Genomic DNA, 19,103 nt, shown 5'->3' with positions numbered 1-19,103 from the left:
TAAGTTTTAATGGAATATGGCAGTCAAATGTGTCGAATAAATATAATAATATACCCAACCCAATAAAATAGTTTTAAATAGGAAGTCATCATTTTACATCACAATAATGCAAAACTATTTATTTTGTGTTTCTCTTCCCATTATGGCTTTTTTAGTGTTTCTCTCTGGATGTAAAAGTATGATATAGCACTTTGGAGCAAATATGGCCACCAGTAATCCAAAACTAGAAGCCAAAATGGCAAAAATCTCCACAGCCACTGCATATTTCCCTGGTGAGCTCACATATGCTGGAACAAACGCAATCCACACGGCACAGAAGATCAACATGCTAAAAGTGATGAACTTTGCTTCATTAAAATTATCTGGAAGATTTCTTGCCAGGAAGGCTAACATGAAGCTTACTGCTGCCAACAGTCCAATGTATCCCAGCAACGTAGAAAAACCAGCCACTGAGCCAATAGCACATTCATAGACTATTATAGAGCGGATATAGTAACTATTTTTATGGGGTGTTGGAGAGGCAGTTGATAGCCAGACTGCACATATCACGACCTGGATGGCTGTTAGGATCAGAACTGTGCATCTTTGTTGAGCTGCTCCAAACCATTTCATTGCACCTTTTCCTTCTGGCCGAGATGACTTAAACACCGCTATTACCACAATAGTCTTGACCAGGATGCTGGAAATGCACAGGACAAAGCTTATGCCAAACACAGCATGCCTTAAGTGACATGTCCACAACTGCGGCTGGCCAATGAACAGCAGTACACATAGAAAACACAGTATGAGTGACAACAGCAGCAAGAAGCTGAGCTCTGAATTGTTGGCGCGTACTATGGGAGTGTTACGGTGATGAGTAAAGACAATCATCACAAGAGCGCAGAAGCAGGTGCCAAGCAGAGATGCAGTGGTCAGAGAGATGCCCAGAGGTTCCTCATAAGACAGAAACTCCACTTCTTTAGGGACACACTGATCCTTATCTGTATTGGACCAGAACTCATCTGGGCACACTGTGCACTCAATAGCATCTATAGGTGAGAATAAGAGAGAAGGTGAGAATTTAAGAAAAATTTACATTTAAATTTTGCCAACAATAATCTGCCCACCTGTTGTATTAGAAATATCTCCATCTCCGCATGGCAGGCAGTCAAAACAGCAGACAGGAAGACCCTTTTGTGTGGCTCGTCTGGTTCCTGGTGGGCATCTCTCACTGCACACAGACTGTGGCGCCTGAAAGAGACATCTTCAGTTACGTCTTTTACACAATGAAAAGCTTGGCATTTCAATTAATATATTCTCATTTGTTTTACAGCTTTGACAATAATTTAAACTATGTCTGCAAAAAAGATAACATTAACATGCAATGTTAAATTACTTTTTTTGTCTCAAAGTTCCAGTATATTGCATCATCCTCCAGCGTGAGCACCATCCCTGTTTCTGGCCAATCATTTACAACACCGACTGTGTAGATACTTATTGATCCATCTGTCTTCGGCTGCCAGTTTAACACATCATAGATGGCCAAAGCATCTCCATTCACATCAAATGACACATGATCCCCAAAGCCTGTGGTGAAGTTCACTTTCTGTAGGTAGTGAACCAGCTGTACAGATTGTGGATATGAAGGTTATTTGTTGCGCTTTTTTATTTTTGTGTCTAGTTGTAAAGATGTAAATCACTGTAGAGCTGCTTTGAAACAATCTGTATTGCATAAAGCACAATATAAATAAAGGTGACTTGACTTGATTTGACTAGTTCTTCTTCTATGTAAATCTGCGCTATATATTTGAGTCTTACCTGCCAGGGTTTCAAGTGTGTTATGTCAGCACAACTGTTCCCACTGAATGGTCCTCTCCCCTCTTCACACTGCATCAGGTTATGAAGTGCATGTGCTAGGGCATAAACTGCTTTATACACATTATAAGCTGCTCTCAACTCTGAAACATCAGTGTATGTTGTGTCTGTAATGCTCAGATCCTCATGTCCTGTACACACTGTTTTCACTTGATCTCCATCTGTCTCTTTACCCCCTGTTTCAAAACTGCAACCAAACATGTTCTCCCAGAAGATCCTCAACATATTATTTATTGGATCATTTTTTGGACGAAGACATAACAGAAAGTCATAAAGCCCCTCGATCTCCCCACGTCTGATGGCAATGCCCAGTGTGCCCCCCAGGAAGGGCAGGAAACGTGGTGTGTGAAACACAGGTGAAGTGACCCAAGATTCACTCGCAATCCACTGTCTGCCTGTCATGTTCTGCAACACCACCTCATCCATCAAAGGTATCACTAAGGATGAAGGGGAGATAACAACCACCACTCTAGTTGTAGAGGCCTGAATTACTCCCAGTACACGTTGAATATATCTGTGGTTTGTATCATAGGGTAAAATTTCAGAAAAAGCAAGACAATGTCCAAACAGTTGCATTTCCTGCTGAAAGGACTGAGCAGCATAGATGCCGTAGTCATCGTCACTGTAGAGAAGACCAACCCAGGTCCATCTAAAATGCCTCAAGATCTGAACCATAGCCCGTACCTGGAAGGCATCACTAGGGATCGTTCTGAAGAAAGAGGGGTACTTTTTCCTGTCACTCAAACAGGAGCAGGTGGCGTAGTGACTAACCTAATCAGGGGACATGGAGAGGGAGGACAAGGTGTTAGAAAATTTGTGATGATCAACATAAAAATGATCAGTGCCTTTATAATATTTGTAACACAAGCAGATGAGGCAGGACACACACACACACACACACACATACATACATACATACATACATACATTATATATATATATATATATATATATATATATATATATATATATATATATATATATATATATATATATATATATATATATGTACACATTGCCGTTCAAAAGTTTGGGATCTTTAATATTTTTTATGTTTTTATAAACATGTTTTTTATGTATCTTATGCTCACCAAGGCATTTATTTGCATTTATTTGATTAAAAATACAACAACAAAACAAAACAGACAAACAAGACAAAACAAACAGGACAGAACAAAACAAAACAAAAAACAAAACAGTAATATTGTGAAATATTATTACAATTTAAAATAACCGTTTTCTAGAGGGGTGGGGGGTAAAATAAATCAATACTTTTATTCAGCAAGGATGCATTAAATTGATCAAAAGTTACAGTAAAGATATTTATAATGTTACAAAAGATTATTTTTCAAATAAATGAATTAGAGCTTTCTATTCATCAAAGAATCCTGTAAAAAATATTTTCACAACTGTTTTCAACATTGATAATAATAATGAATGTTTTCTGAGCATCAAATTAGCATATTATAATGATTTCTGAAGGATCATGTGACGCCGAAGACTGGTGAAATGATGCTGAAAATTCAGCTTTGTATCAGAGGAATAAATCTGTTAAAAATACATTCAAATAGAAAACAGTTATTGTAAATTGTAATAATAAACAATAGTATGTTTTTTTTTATTATTATCAAATAAATGCAGCCTAGGTGAGCATAAATACAAATAAAACATTTAAAAGTCTTACCAATCAGTATGTATGTATGTATGTATGCAGTATGTATGTATATATATATTATTTTTTTTATTTTTTTTTTTTATTTAGTTTTTTCATCCTATCTTACTATAGGTACTCGAAACAGCCCCAGAACACTGGAAATTGCAATGGATGGAGTTGAACTAGGATCCCCCACCACTCCAATAACCGGCGGAGGGCCATTGCAGTTTAGGCTGGAGAAGGACTCCTCTGTCCCACTAGCCAGGGATATGGCAGCCCGGAACGCCATTCCTAGCATCACACAGTTGTCATAAAGATGGTAACCAAGAGTGATATTAGGCAACAGATTGGGATTCTTATTGATCTCATTTATTGCAAAAGCCATAGTCTGTGCATGCTGAAAGCTTTCCATATTAAATCTAAGAAAAAAAGCAAGATAAATGTTAACATTTAATTAGATTAAAAATAGATAAATAAATGACAAATTAATAGAATCATTAATACACAGCAAATACATCAGAGTTCATGGATCTCTTCTATGGTGCACACCTGGTTAAATATACAGTTGTTTTAATAGATGTTTTTGTCAAGATAGCATTACTGCTGTCAACAAGTCATTTGAGCATATTAACATTCATATTTCTTCTTCTTCTTCTTCTTCTTCTTATTATTATTATTATTATTATTATAGCATTATTGTTGTAATTATTTAAAAATGTTTCTTATTTTATATTTATGCTGTCTGTCTGACTCACATTTCACAGTATGGTGGTTCTGGCTCTGTTCTGAAGCTCAGATCTGGGAACACTGTGAAAAAGTGAACCTCAAATAGTCCTCCAAGTATAACATCTCCATCCTGGTACATGCTGTTCAACTTGAAGTGTCCCTGGATTTGGCAGGTATCTGATCTAAGGACTGAAGCTGCAGTGATACAGTTAAAGAGTAAGTATATAGAAATATACAAAGTGATCCACATTTCTCTCTCTTTCTGAGCCACTTACCCTCTCAGCTTGTATGGGTTGTTCCTTTAAAAGAGCAGGCGGTGCCAAGTGGTCATCACTGGAAATCAGGACGTCAACTTAAGAGCCAATCACCAATAAATCCATTGTGTCACTGCAGCTGCTGTTAGAAGCTCTGGTTCCCATAGAAACAGTCAGTGTTCTGAGATGCACACTTAGGACTGCACATGGGCTGATCTAGCCTGAAAAATACTATTTTTAATGGTATTTGAGCATAAGAAACAATATATATTTAATACTCAGAGAGTCTTCGTTTAGCAGTCACACTCAGTGCCTTCCCGGTCAAAAGTGACCGGACACCTAAAAATGAAACTTCCTCCATCCCAGTAAAAACCAATGCAATTTATTTTTGTTCTATAATATTTATTCTTTTTAAATTAGTATTTTGAGACAATTTGATTGAACTTATTAATATTTATGCAATATTTATAGTCCATTTTTTGCCATTGAAAATAATGTTTTTTTTTTTTTAATTATTATTATTTTTAATTTTTATTTTTCTATGCGGTATTTTCGGTTAAAATAGAGACTAGGCTTTCAGAAAAAAATAAAAATAAAAAAAATAAATCAATTTATTAAACATAAAATTAAATAAATCATGTTATTGCATGGGTTTACCACTAGATGCCTGTAATAGCTCTAAATGGAGATGCTTGTGAATTCTAGTTGTTTTTGGACCAAATTACTTACTTTTAAGATGTGGATTGATTGTATTTTTTTAGAAATTCTCAAATAATACTTTTTGCCAAGGTTTATAACATTTTATTAATTATTATTTTAATAATTTTAATAATTATTATATTAATTATATATATATATATATATATATATATATATATATATATATATATATATATATATATATATAATTATAATTATTAATTATGTTATGTTTTTCACTCTTGATGTTTTAGAGTTTCACCCCTTCATTGCTGAGCACTTTTTTTCTGCATCGTGGCCGATTTGTAGCGAATTTTTGTGTTTTTGTCAATTTCCCATTCATTTACTATGGGGGTCATTTTTGACCGAAGACCATGAGTGTGACTATTTTTTTTACGACCACTTAGCATGCTCGGATCATGACCTCAATTTTTTTCTGTGTTCACATACCTAATGCCAGAAAAGTCATAAAGTTTCGTAACATTCCAATGAAGCTGTGATTTTTAAAAATTCAAAACAGATTTTTTGTAATCTGAATTTATTGGTGTGTATGTGTATAAAAGTGTGTTTATATGTGTGTGTGTGTGTGGGTGGGTGTGAATTTTTTGCACTCTTGATGTTGTAGAGTGTCACCCCTTTACTGCGGTGTACTTTTTTTTAGAATCGTGGCCGATTTGTAGATTGTACAGACCAAAATTCAGAGAATTTTTGTGTTTTTGTAAATTTCCCATTCATTTCCTATGGGTCGGTCATTTTTGACCGAAGGCACTGAGTGTGACTATTTTTTTTACGACCACTTGGCATGCTCGGATCATGACCTCAATTTTTTTTTGCATACACATACCTAATGCCATAAAAGTCACCAAGTATCATAACCTTCCGATGAAGCTGTGATTTTTTAAAATTCAAAACAGAAAATTTTTCGGTCAGAAGTGACCGAAGACTCTCTGAGGGTTAATGCTTATTTAATATGAATGGGGACAGTTCGTGCCAGATTTTGCTGCTATGTTATAAGTGTCAATGGCCCACTGGTGGGCCCACAGCCATTACATATTTAAAACAGTAATTTCCTATACTAAACCTAAACTAATATTGACAAACTATATATCATTTGAAAGCTTACAATCTCTAGTTTTCATGATTTTCAATTTACAGAGAAGCAGTATTTTATCAATTTGCAACCAGAACATTTTCATACTCCTAAGGCATGTTCAGACCTTTATTTTGAAATGAACATGAAACATCAAAAATCATGAAAGACTGATAGAAACCTCGTTTGTTTTCATGCCAAGAGTTCATATAGAGATAACATTTATTAAATTATTTTAGAAAAAAAGGTCTGAAAATGATTTGAATATAAAAAAAATAAAAAAATAATAGATTCACCATTTGTGATGCGGCGGCGAGCTATAATGTACCTGAGTGTTCTTTTTATAAGAGGTTGAATTCATATCCACATCTGCCAAACTTCCCATACTACTTCTGAATAGGATGTCTACTTCATAAATTGTATGCAAATAATGGAAATATATATTTCAGATCACTCAAACCATATGGAAATGGAGGCGTCCTTATATGGTCAGTAATGGAGCTTGGCTGTCATCTGGTGAAAAAGTTTGGTACTGCGCCCAAACAAAATCTTACTGAAAGCTAATTTTTTGGGATATCAACTTACAATTTAGAACACAACTTTGTGTTGGGGGCTTACACTTAAGGGGTTAAATGTGAGTTCAGCAAGCAGTTTGAGGATTCAGGATTTCCCCATTCAAATAGATAGAACTTGGTCTTGGGTGCCAAAAGTAGCTGCCTGGAGGTGTCGAAAGTATGGCCGCAGAGTGAACAGACTTTTCTTGAAAAGGACTTTGCTTTAGCTAAGCAGCATGTCATCGCACTCCATAAATATTATTGTGTTTGGCTCGTTTTAATCGAAATCACTTGCTCTAAATATCGATGTGTGATTTTTGTACTTACTAATGTTCCTCAATGTAAATTCACAAACAGCACGAGTGAATTAAGAATAATCTCTCTCAGACATGCACTCACTGTCACATCCACCGTCTGTCTTCCTCATCTGTCTCTGCACTACACTCCCCAGAATCCTCCTTGGCGCACACCTGCACTCACTCTTCTCTAAGTAGTAATCACCGTCACCTGGATCCCATCACCAGCTCACCTTTATATTCAGCACTCAGTCACTCACTCTTGGTCTGGTCTCGTCAATACACGTCAATACATGTCTATTCATGACACACAGACTCTCTACTTCACCTACCTGCATACTTACCGTCGATCCCGATCTTCTTCAGCCTGTCTTCAGTCCATCTTCAGAGAATCTTCATCATCTGTATCTGCAAGTAGTGATGGCAAAATGAGGCTTCCTGAACCACTGAGACCTCACAGCCCATTGCTTCAGCCAAAGGTTCATTACTCAAAGCTTCATTCAGCATTGCTCACTAGTGACACCTAGCTACTGTGCAAAGAAATAGCAGACAAATTAATTCATTCTGAACCAGTGTCTCCGCCCCCCACCCCTAATTTTATAAAAAAAAAATATATAAAAAAATGTATATTTTATAAAAATATTTTTATAAATAAAAATATTTATTTATTTTGTACTCACTGTTGATGTCTGTAACCTTTCATTAGCAATAATAAAAATACATGAGCAGACATTTGTCCATTACTGTGTATAATATAAAATATGTATCTTTCTCTGTCTGAATTTACTTGTGCAGAGTCACACACACAGTTAATTAATTATTCATTAATTGTTTGGATAGTGACAGTATGAACAACAACAGTGACACTGTGTTGAGTGCAGTGCTTATGGTGGAGGGAGTGTAATAAAGTAAACTGCAACATAATAGTCTGGAAGGAAGGATTACAATAGATTTTTTATTGAGAAACAGAATTATTTGAAGTGTGTTGGGGTTTAGACGATTCCTCTTCTTGGACAAAATCTCTCCAGCCTTGGAAAAGATCTTTTCACAGGAACAGAGGATGCAGGGGAACGTAAAAATGGCAGTGGTACAAATGATGACACTGATGCTTCTGTTGAGCCCAGACAGGGGAGGATTCCCTCTTTCTTGCTGGTCCATTAACAGGAAAAAGGAAGAGTCACAAAAAGCAAACAAATCCAAAAGGGCAATCCAAATCAAAAAGCAGTCCAGTCCAGATCCAAAAATCCAGAGCAATCCAAATAATCTAATCTAATTAATATAACAAGACTATAATATAGCTAGGCCTACTATAATAACAATATACTATAACTATTCTAACCTGATAATGTAATAATATACAGCCCACACATAGCACATATATGACACATATATGACACAATAACGACAATGACAATGATAGTTATCTAACTCTCTTACACTACTACAACTGCTTTTACTACTCCTGACAACACCCACAAGGTGGCGCGAGTTTCGAACCGCCTTTTATCCGGAAGCGACACTCGGACCGAACCGATGACGTATCCACACAAACCGAGGCCTCGTTTGTCATTAGTCACATGATTTTCACGTTGACAACACAAGCCTCGAATCGCGGCTTCATCTGGCATGCCCACTTTTTCTCGACACACGCTCCGACGCCTCGCTTCAAATGTCACATCACTATCTGCAAGAGAAAGAGAGACTTTGTTATCATTCAGTTAAGCTTCATCCAATTATCTACTTCCTGATTACTCACCTTTCACGCTGTGTCCGATCCATTCTGCTATTAAAATATCAAACTTACCATCTTGCCTGCTTCATTTGTACGATACCTGACAGAAGACCAGACCCAAAATGCAGAGCTCCAAGGAAACCCTTTGTTCCATTTTTCAAGATGGCAGGTCTATAGAATCATACATGGAGGAATTCCTGCTCTACAGCCACCTTTCCACCTTGAGTGAGGTTCAATTAATGGACTTGTTTTGGAGTGGGTTAGATCCACACGTTGCCCCATGGATACCAGTAGGTGATTCTAGTTTCAACCTCGAGAGTTATCTTGAATTGGTGCTCAGTTCGTGTGGATCTTCCTATACTGTTGGTGTGCCCTCCTCGTCTAAGGTCTCTTTAGGTCCCAAATCGAACCAAGGGGTTACCATACCCAGGGCACTTAAGATAATTTTCAATAGTTCTGATCTGACATCGAAATTGTTCGACCCCTCTCTGATATCCTTCAGAGGGGCTCTCCGGTATGCTTCACACAAAATCAGCCCAGCCAAACCCGCTCATCCTACCTGCCCGCCAGAGCCAGAGCCAGTCGCCTGCCCGCCAGAGCCAGAGCCAGTCGCCTGCCTGCCAGATTCTGTGAGTGTCGTTCTGCCAGAGCCAGAGTTTTCAAAGCCCTCATCGCTGGTCCCGTCCAGCACAAAGTCTTTGCCGCTGGTCCCGTCCAGCTCAGAGCCCTCTTCACAGCTGGTCCTGCCCAGCTCAAAGCCCTCTTCACCGCTGGTCCTGCCCAGCTCAAAGCCCTCTTCACCGCTGGTTCCGTCCAGCTCAGAGCCCTCTTCACAGGTGGTCCTGCCCAGCTCAAAGCCCTCTTCGCCGCTGATCCCGTCCAGCTCAGAGCCTTCTTCATCGCTGGCCCTGTCCAGCTCAAAGCCCTCTTCACAGCTGGTCCTGCCCAGCTCAAAGCCCTCTTCGCCGCTGGTCCCATCCAGCTCAGAGCCTTCTTCATCGCTGGCCCTGTCCAGCTCAACGCCCTCTTCACCGCTGATCCTGTCCAGCTCAGAGCCCTCTTCACCGCTGGTTCCGTCCAGCTCAGAGCCCTCTTCACCGCTGGTTCCGTCCAGCTCAGAGCCCTCTTCACAGCTGGTCCTGCCCAGCTCAAAGCCCCCTTCGCCGCTGGTCTTGCCCAGCACAGAGCCCTCATCGCTGCCCAGCACAGAGCCCTCATCGCTGGCCAGCACAGAGCCCTCAACACTACCCAACACAGAGCCCTCATCACTGCCCAGCACAGAGCCCTCTTCGCCGCTGGTACTGCCCAGCACAGAGCCCTCTTCGCCGCTGGTCCTGCCCAGCACAGAGCCCTCTTCGCCGTTGGTCCTGCCCAGCTCAGAGCCCTCTTCGCCGCTGGTCCTGCCCAGCTCAGAGCCTTCTTCGCCGCTGGTCCCGTCCAGCTCAGAGCTCTCTTCGCCGCTGGTCCCGTCCAGCTCAGAGCCCTCTTCGCCGCTGGTCCCGTCCAGCTCAGAGCCCTCTTCGCCGCTGGTCCTGTCCAGCTCAGAGCCCTCTTCGCCGCTGGTCCTGTCCAGCTCAAAGCCCTCTTCGCCACTGGTCCTGTCCAGCACAAAGCCGCCTTCGTCACTGGTCCTGTCTAGCCCAGAGACTTCTTCGCCCCTGGTCCTGTCCAGCCCAGAGCCGCCTTCGCCTCCTGTCTCATCCAGAGTTGACATTTTTTTGTCACCAAAGTTGAAAATGTTCGTAGAGATTTTTGTACTTCTACTTTACTGTCTTCTACTGCTGTTTATATTCCTTCTTATTCTGGTACTAAGTTGTCTAAATTCTGTACAATAGACTCATATTCTCTTTTAGCAGAGGTTTCAAAAATGAAAGCAGCCACTTCTTTACTAGATCCCATACCATTTGGTCTGTTTAAATCATGTTTTGCTTCTTTGTGTCCCTTTGTTCTGAGCATTATAAATGACTCTCTGTGTACTGGGGTTGTACCAACAACGTTTAAAACCGCTGCAATTACCCCAGTGCCTAAAAAGTCAAATATTGACTATGAGAACTTCACTAATTTCCGTCCCATATCTAATCTCCCTTTTTTTTGCTAAACTTTTGGAACGAGTGGTTGCTTCTCAGTTGATTTCTCATTTAACTCAGAACAATCTCTTTGAGCCTCTGCAATCAGGCTTTCTTAAATTACATAGTACAGAAACAGCTCTGGTTAGGGTCACCAATGACCTGTTAATCGCCTCAGATTCTGGCTGTCTTTCAGTTTTGATCCTACTTGATCTCAGCTACTTTTGACACTGTTGATCACTCAATTTTAATTACTCGTCTTGAAACTGTTTTTGGGGTTTCAAATACTGCTCTTAATTGGTTTAAGTCCTACCTTTTTGATCGGAAGCAGTTCGTTGCCATGGGTGGATTTAGATCTGAGGTTAATGTTGTGCAGTCTGGTGTCCCACAGGGGTCAATTTTGGGCCCTCTTCTTTTTAATATTTATGTCTATCCTCTTGGCCAGCTTTTGAGATCTCTTGGTCTAAAAAGATGATACCCAGATCTATATTCATTTTAGACCTAATGAAATTGTGCCTGTTAATTTTCTTTCTGAGTGTATTTCTAAGATGAAGGAATGGATGACGGATAATTTTCTTTGTCTTAACAGTGAAAAGACTGAGATTATGCTTGTTGGTTCACCCTACCATCTACGCAAATCAGAGCCGGTTGTTCTAACTCTTGATGGCTCAAATGTGGAGTTTCAAACAAAATTGAGGAATCTAGGAGTAATTTTTGATGCCAATCTAACATTTGAGCCACATGTTCTGAATACTGTTAAAATTTCATTCTTCCATCTTAGAAATATTGCCAGATTGCGTCCAATGCTAACGTTTACTGTTGCTGAGAGATTGATAAACACTTTTGTGTTCTCCCGTATTGATTACTGTAATGCCTTGTTAGCTGGCGTGTCAAAAGCTACCTTAAACAGAATGCAGGTTTTACAAAATTCAGCTGCCAGAATCCTTACTAGAACTAATATACATGATCATATTACTCCCGTTTTGGAGTCTTTGCACTGGCTTCCCATTAGGTTTAGGGTGGACTTCAAAATTCTGATGCTTACTTACAAGGCACTGCATGGTTTAGCACCTCAATACTTGACCGAGCTTTTAACTCCATATACTCCAAAACGTGATCTTCGTTCTTCGGAATCTGGCCTTTTAACTGTTCCCTCAACTCGTTTAAAATCAATGGGAGACAGGGCTTTTTCTTCATTAGCTCCAAAACTTTGGAATTCTCTACCGATTGAGATTAGGCAAGCTAAATCTTTTGGTATTTTCAAATAACAGCTTAAAACTCATTTTTTTTAGGTTTGCTTTTAATTGATTTATTGTCTTTTATGTTTATTTTACAGTGTATTATGTCTCTTTGTGTGCTGTATCTTCTTTTTTCTTTGTTGTTTTAATTGTTTCTGTACAGCGCTTTGAGATGTACATTTAAAGGTGCTATAGAAAATAAAGGTTATTATTATTATTATTATTATTAAGTCGGTTCAACTGACAATTAAAATATCCCGCCACAACAGAACGAGTGACATAATAATTTGCCACATAAAGTCACATTGATGACCAAGGGGAAAATATGCATTCATATTGGCAATTTCTACCTCGTACAACATAGAAAAAACATGACTGGTGCTCAACTGTTGCAACTTAATATGTTCTTTATCATCAAGATGAGTTTCTTGTAGAAGGGCCAGGGGCAGAGTGGCAATTGGGAGAGTCGGGACTTTTCCCGGTGGGCCGGTAGTGTTTTGAGGCCGCGAGGGTCTGATAATAGTTATACATTGCAAGTTCTTAGCAACACCATCCGGTCAAACTGTGCAGCCTCTCTGCTAAACCCGTATGGCGGGCCGCATCAACATTGCAGCAACGCGCTGCAAATGAAGAAAATACATGCAGCTAGAAAAACACCCGCAAATTAAGAAAACATCTTCATCAGTTTCACAACACATGTGTGCTCCAAATACTCATAACACATCCAAATACAGAAACGCGCTGCAAAGGTTCACAACACAACCAAAAACAGAAACGCACTGCAAATAGCACAGAACACAACAGAAATGTTTCCAGGGGACCCCAATCAGTGACGAACACAGATGAGACATGCTTATTGCTCAATGTCTACTTTTTTTTTTGTCTTGTTTTTTTTTTTTTTGCAAAACATACAGAGATGACATGTTTATGACATACAACTATACAATATACACGTTTTAGAGTTAACAAAGAGCTGAAAAATAAAAATATAGAGAAAAGGAACATGAGGGTAAGATAATCTATAGCCTACATCAGTAACATTGTACACATTTTTGTAATGTTATGTTTAAATAAGTTTCATAGGTAAGAAATGTTGTTAGGTAATGTAGGGTCCAAAGATGAGACAGCAATTGTTAAAGTTGAGACACTCACACTAGAGCTTAGATCGGGCCCAACAAATCAAGCCCGACCCTACCCGAGCCAGTTGTGTCCGAGCCCGGCCCGGCCCGACACGTTCACTGTAATTATGAGCCCGAGCCCGATTTAAACCCGATCATTTTTAATATGTGGGCCGTTATAACCAGGGGCAGCGCCAGAATTGTTTTTAACACAGGTGCTGCTGTGCTAGATCATTTAGGCTACAGGGAGGAGCTGCGCAGTTATAGCCTATATATTATATAAATACCATTAATAAATTAGCAAAAATTGGCCACTCAATATTAAATATTCAATTATTTTAATTATCACAATTAAAGTTTTAATTTTATTAAATTGAACAAGCACAACATTCAGCATTCAATCAAATATTCTTAAAGATTAATTTTTATTAATAATGTTACTTCAACATATTGTTCTTTCAACATAATATGTGTGTGAGCAACAAGCAAGATGTGCATTGTTAAATTCGGTGACAGCGCGAGTTTCTAATGGTGTAAGTGACCGCGACGCGCCTGCGACTCCATGTCATGATTATATTTGTCTGCTAAATTGTTTTTATGTATTAAATCTATGCAATTGGTTGATGAAAAATGTATTAAAATTAAAATACAATTTATACTAAACGAAATTCACTTTAAAGAAAAACTTTCTTCGAAACAAAACTTAACAAACTTGAAACTAAATGTGCTTTAATTCAATGGCTAAAACACGTAGACTCTCTTTTTGTACAAATTGCAGCTCATTCATTTAATTCTGAATTTTGCACATGTAAGTTGAAAGGCATTTGTTTGTGCATAGTAAAACATATCTGTAACATTTATCACGTTCATAATTGTGCGTGCATTTATTAATTATTATCTTAATGAATAATGCGACAAGGAAGAAGCATGTAAACTGCGTTTGTTTTTTCAGAAATAATTGAATGGATCGGAAAAGTAACAAAAGAGGACATCGAGGGCTGAGGCTGACTACTATAATAATTTCTGTCATGGCAAGACTGCTTAATGCACGAGACAAAGCCAACACGTGCGGTCACTCCCCACGACTAGTTTAAAATGTTTCCATACCTCCAATTTTCCTCCAAACTTGTTCAAAGTTAATTCGCCTGTTTTTTTTTTTTTTTTTTGCTTCTTCAAGCACTTAAGCTACAGAATAGTACAGCACACACAGCAGGTGTGATGCGTCACGCGTGCGAGACTGCGAGTGCGAGTGGACGAGACGCTGCGCATGACACGTGACGTGCTTTATCAAGGGCCCGACCCGACCCGGCCCGAGGACAGTGGTGTTAAATATCGGTCGGGTCGAGTCCGGGCTCGGGCTCGGGTAGAGAATCTAAGCTCTAACTCACACACATATAAATAATGCATATTATAAAAACTTTTTTGTATAAAATGTTTTGCAACAGTTATGTTAACAATAATAAGACATTTCTGTATTAAGAACAGCTATTTAGCTGATGGACGCCGTGCTGCGTCGTCATGGAAACATCCCAGGTGAAAATAATTAGGAAATTACATTGGCTGAATGTGAAATCGCCCCCTAAACCCTCATTCACTAATCCCTGCGTTAGTCCACTAATACAGTTCACTTGAAGCTCAGCTACATCAAGCTTAGCTCATCAAGTGTTGTTGAAGGAACAACACTTCCTGATCAGCTACTGTTCGGACGCTCTTGCTTATTGCTCTGCGCTTTGCTCTATCACTTTTATATTTTTATATTTTATCTCCTTTTATCACCTAAGTTTAACTTCAGCAAATCAGTTCAGTGCTCAAACAACAAAGCTTGGATTACTACAAAAAAGCAGGATTCTTTTATCCGACCAGCCTCCCACTCAAAGCCATCAGCTTACATTCCGGGGAAAGGAAAACACAACTGCCTTTCACAAAGGATTGCAGTTCTTAAAACAAAGTTACTTGCGGGACCACCAAACCAGACGGAACACACAACAGAGCTTTGTCATGGACGCCCTCAGCATACAGCCGTCCCAGCCAACACATTTATGTGGGGCCCATATGGGTTACAAATGGGCGACAGGGGTACAGAGTGGGCATGGGCTCAAAATGGGCTTCTTATCTGGGGCCCATATGGGTTACAAATGGGCTACAGGGGTACAGAGTGGACATGGGCTCAAAAGGGGGTTCTTATCTGGGGCCCATATGGGTTACAAATGGGCTACAGGGGTACAGATGGACATGGGTTCAAAATGGGCTTCTTATCTGGGGCCCATATGGGTTACAAATGGGCTACAGGGGTACAGATGGACATGGGCTCAAAAGGGGCTTCTTATCTGGGGCCCATATGATTTACAAATGGGCTACAGGGGTACAGATGGACATGGGCTCAAAAGGGGCTTCTTATCTGGGGCCCATATGGGTTACAAATGGGCTACAGGGGTACAGATGGACATGGGCTCAAAAGGGGCTTCTTATCTGGGGCCCATATGGGTTACAAATGGGCTACAGGGGTACAGATGGACATGGGCTCAAAAGGGGCTTCTTATCTGGGGCCCATATGGGTTACAAATGGGCTACAGGGGTACAGATGGACATGGGCATCTTATCTGGGGCCCACTTGGGTCAACTGAGTAAGTCCAACATGGGCAAACCCAATTGGGCTCCCTTTGTGGGGCCTAGGTGGTTCACTAATGGGAAATGAGTGCATGGGTTGAAAATGGGCTACACTTGAGGACTAATTCATTTTACAGAGGAAGTGCAAACAGTCAAACCCAAAGTTATCTATTTATCTTAACTTTTACTTTTAACTTTTTATCCAGCACAATTGCCATTTTAACCAATTTTCTGCCAATTAAAAGGATCAAGACCATGCAGATACTGTCATAGTGGTGCAGTCAAAAGTATGCACACTTTTACTCATAATATATATTATGAGTATACATATATACATAATATAATTTAAACAGTTACAAAAAGACACCTACAGGTACAGACACTTAACCCTTATGGTGTTCGGGTCTGTTGGACCCGTTTTCATTTTGTATCAAAAGAAAAATGCTACAATTAATTATTTTTTCAAACTGAGACTCATTGGCCTTGGTTCATTTTCTGTGAGGAATATATATCAGAACACATTTTCAATGACCACACACTGTACACCCCCCCACACATTTATATTACACACAGGATGTTCGGGTCCACTGGACCCAGGGCTAATAAAAGTGTGGAAATTGAAGGTTCTGTGTACCTTTACTCTGTCCTCCTCCTGTCAGGGCCTGCGGTTAGTGTGTTTATGTTCTTGTATATGGTTTATGAGGACACAAATGTGTATAATGACATGGGTATTACAAAGTAAACATATGACGACATCTGTGTCCTCATACTAAAACTAAATGGTGTTTTTTGAAATTCAAAACATGCCAAAAGTTTTCTGTGATTAGTAGGTTTAGGGGTAGGGTTAGTGTAGGCCAGGGGGATAGATTATACAGTTTGTACATTAGAAAAACCATTATACCTATGGAGAGTGACCACATAAGTGAGTGTGTGTGTGTGTTCGTGTGTGTGCATGTGTGTGTGTGTGGGGGGGGGTGTTTTGTGTGTGTCTGTGTGTGTGTTGTGGGTGTGTGCATGCGTGTGTGTGTGTGTGTGTGCGTGTGAGAGAGCGATTGTGTGTAAGTGTGAAAGAGTGCAAGAGTGAGTTTTGTGTTTCTACTCCTGCCATTCCCACACAAGGTTGCAATTCCTTAATGTGATCTAACAAAGGTAAAGAGAACATATCAACCATATATGCTGTTTATATTGCTTGTAATTGGGATGAAGTAAACATCTGTTGAGTATTTTAACATAACATTTTTGATTGTGTTGAATTAAAAACCCAAAAATACCCACGAACACTGGCTGAGTAACAAAAATATGAACACCACACAAGGGTTAACGGTGACACAGATTTTATTTGGCTGTGTTTCTGTGTGCGTGTGTATTTTGCACTGTTGTTTTTCCTTTGATTTTCTTTGTGATTATTTTCTATGCACATATTATTGTTTGATTGTGATTTAGAATGTTGGGCAACACCCCCTGTACTCTCTAAGCTGTTCGTATGACAGCTGATTAGCAGATGAACAACTGTTGGTAATTGACGTTAAATCAAAGACGGCTCAAAAGAGCGAAGGAACTGAAACGGTGTGTCTGCTGCCCCGCGAACTCTGTTGTTGCAACTCTGTCCCCACGTTATTGCTGGATTGTTATATTTGTTGCCGCGATCATCGCGCAGATAATTGTCTGCTTGTATTGAAGCCTGAAGTTCTGCTGATGTGCCGGTTCTGCTGTCGACTCGGTGGCTGCCGTGTGTTTCCGTCTCCTCTGTTGCGCTGGGATTGCTGTCGTCCTCTGCTGTGCTAATCTTGCTGTCATCCTCTGCTTTGCTGGAATTTCTGCCGTCTTCTGTTGCGCTGGGATTGCTGCTGTCCTCCGCTGTGCTGTCCGAGCCCCGCCTCGTTCGTTCTGGTCCTGTGGTTGAGGAGCGCTGTTCAACGAGACTGGGAGTTAGATTCGTCTGCTCCCAGTTTATGGGTGAGTGACGTTCTATCCCAAGTTATGCTGTCTTGCCTCGTCCGAAGTTAAGATCCACGCCACGGTTTCATCTAAATTAGAGAGCGTCAGTCTGTCCACTGTAGTCATACCATTATAACTTATATTCACGGATTGTAGTGCTGTAATTGATTAGTGCACGATTGATAGCTTTCTAGTGGGGTGCTGTGCCTATGCTGTGTTTGTTTTCTGTGGAGATACTGGCGGTTTTCTTCCTGTTGTGTGAGTGTTGTGCTGGTGCATGCGGTGATTGACAGGTGGACTGCTGCGTATACGTCACTGCCTGGCGTGAGACGGACGTGCGCGAGAGCCGAGGGACTGCTTATGGAATGTGCACCTATGGACTTCCAGTGGACTTGAACGTGTTTGTCTGATGTCCAGCTTTTACCTTGATGAATAGTTTTAAAAGCCCGAGTGAGTGTGTGTGTGTGTGTGTGTGTGTGCATGGGCACTTACTTTTTCTATTGAATTAGAGATTATAATAAATATATATTTTTTTTACTAAATTTGTTGCCTTGGTGAATCTGTTGTGTTGCTCCCACCAAACTAAAAGAACTTGCAGTTATTTAATTAATCGAGTCCCAGCTCTTAAATTGGGTGGCGTAGTCGAGCTACATTGCCTGCATCACATTTGGCAGTAGTTGGCAGGGTTTGGTCTGGAGCTTCACATACAGGTTAGCCAAACTACATAACTTGTTAGTATAGTGTTGGGGGCATTAACAGATGAAGCTAAGCGGGAGGTTTGTGTTTTAGGGGATACAGACCGTGATACTGTGGTAAAAATTTTGAAACATCTAGACACCCTGTATGGAGATCAGGTTCCTGTGGCAAATTTGAGATTAAAATTTTTTAGCTGCACACAAAATGCCAGTGAGAGTTTAAGAGCTTATGTTCTCAGGTTGCGGGAACTGTTCTGTAGGTTAAAGAAGCGAGACCCAGATGGCCCCCTTGATGAAAGTCACTTGCTTGACCAGCTCTTGATGGGACTCCGTAATGCAGAACTGAGGAGCACAATTAGGACCTATGCACGTCGTAATCCGGACGCCACTTTTAACACCGTATTGGAAGAAACCTTTTTGCTGGAATGTGAACAGCGGCCTGGGGCTGGACATGAAATTGTGGCGCAAGCTGTAGGTGAGTCCTCTGCTTCTAAATCCGTAACAGGGAAGGAGGACTGGGCTGAGACTTTTCGGCGGGAGCTCCTCCAGGAAGTGAGGGGGCAGATGAATGCATTAAGGCAA

At 40.1% G+C, this 19,103-nt stretch overlaps 1 protein-coding gene across 1 annotated transcript; it reads right to left on the bottom strand.

Annotated features, from left to right (window-relative positions):
- Nucleotides 1–114: 114 nt before the first annotated feature.
- Nucleotides 115–4,373, bottom strand: LOC308694546 (extracellular calcium-sensing receptor-like; the record flags this gene model as incomplete). Its single annotated transcript, XM_081372139.1, has 6 exons — nt 115–1,028; nt 1,107–1,230; nt 1,376–1,585; nt 1,798–2,625; nt 3,636–3,927; nt 4,264–4,373. The coding sequence occupies 6 exons, from the start codon at nt 4,371–4,373 to the stop codon at nt 115–117; spliced, it is 2,478 nt and encodes an 825-aa protein (XP_081228265.1).
- Between the last annotated feature and the right edge of the window lie 14,730 nt (nt 4,374–19,103).

Source organism: Scardinius erythrophthalmus (assembly GCF_964197995.2).
Source record: "Scardinius erythrophthalmus genome assembly, chromosome: 8".
Lineage (NCBI taxonomy): Eukaryota > Metazoa > Chordata > Actinopteri > Cypriniformes > Leuciscidae > Scardinius > Scardinius erythrophthalmus.
The sequence above is the reverse complement of the archived record's forward strand: the minus strand, read 5'-3'. Positions and strand labels throughout refer to the sequence as shown.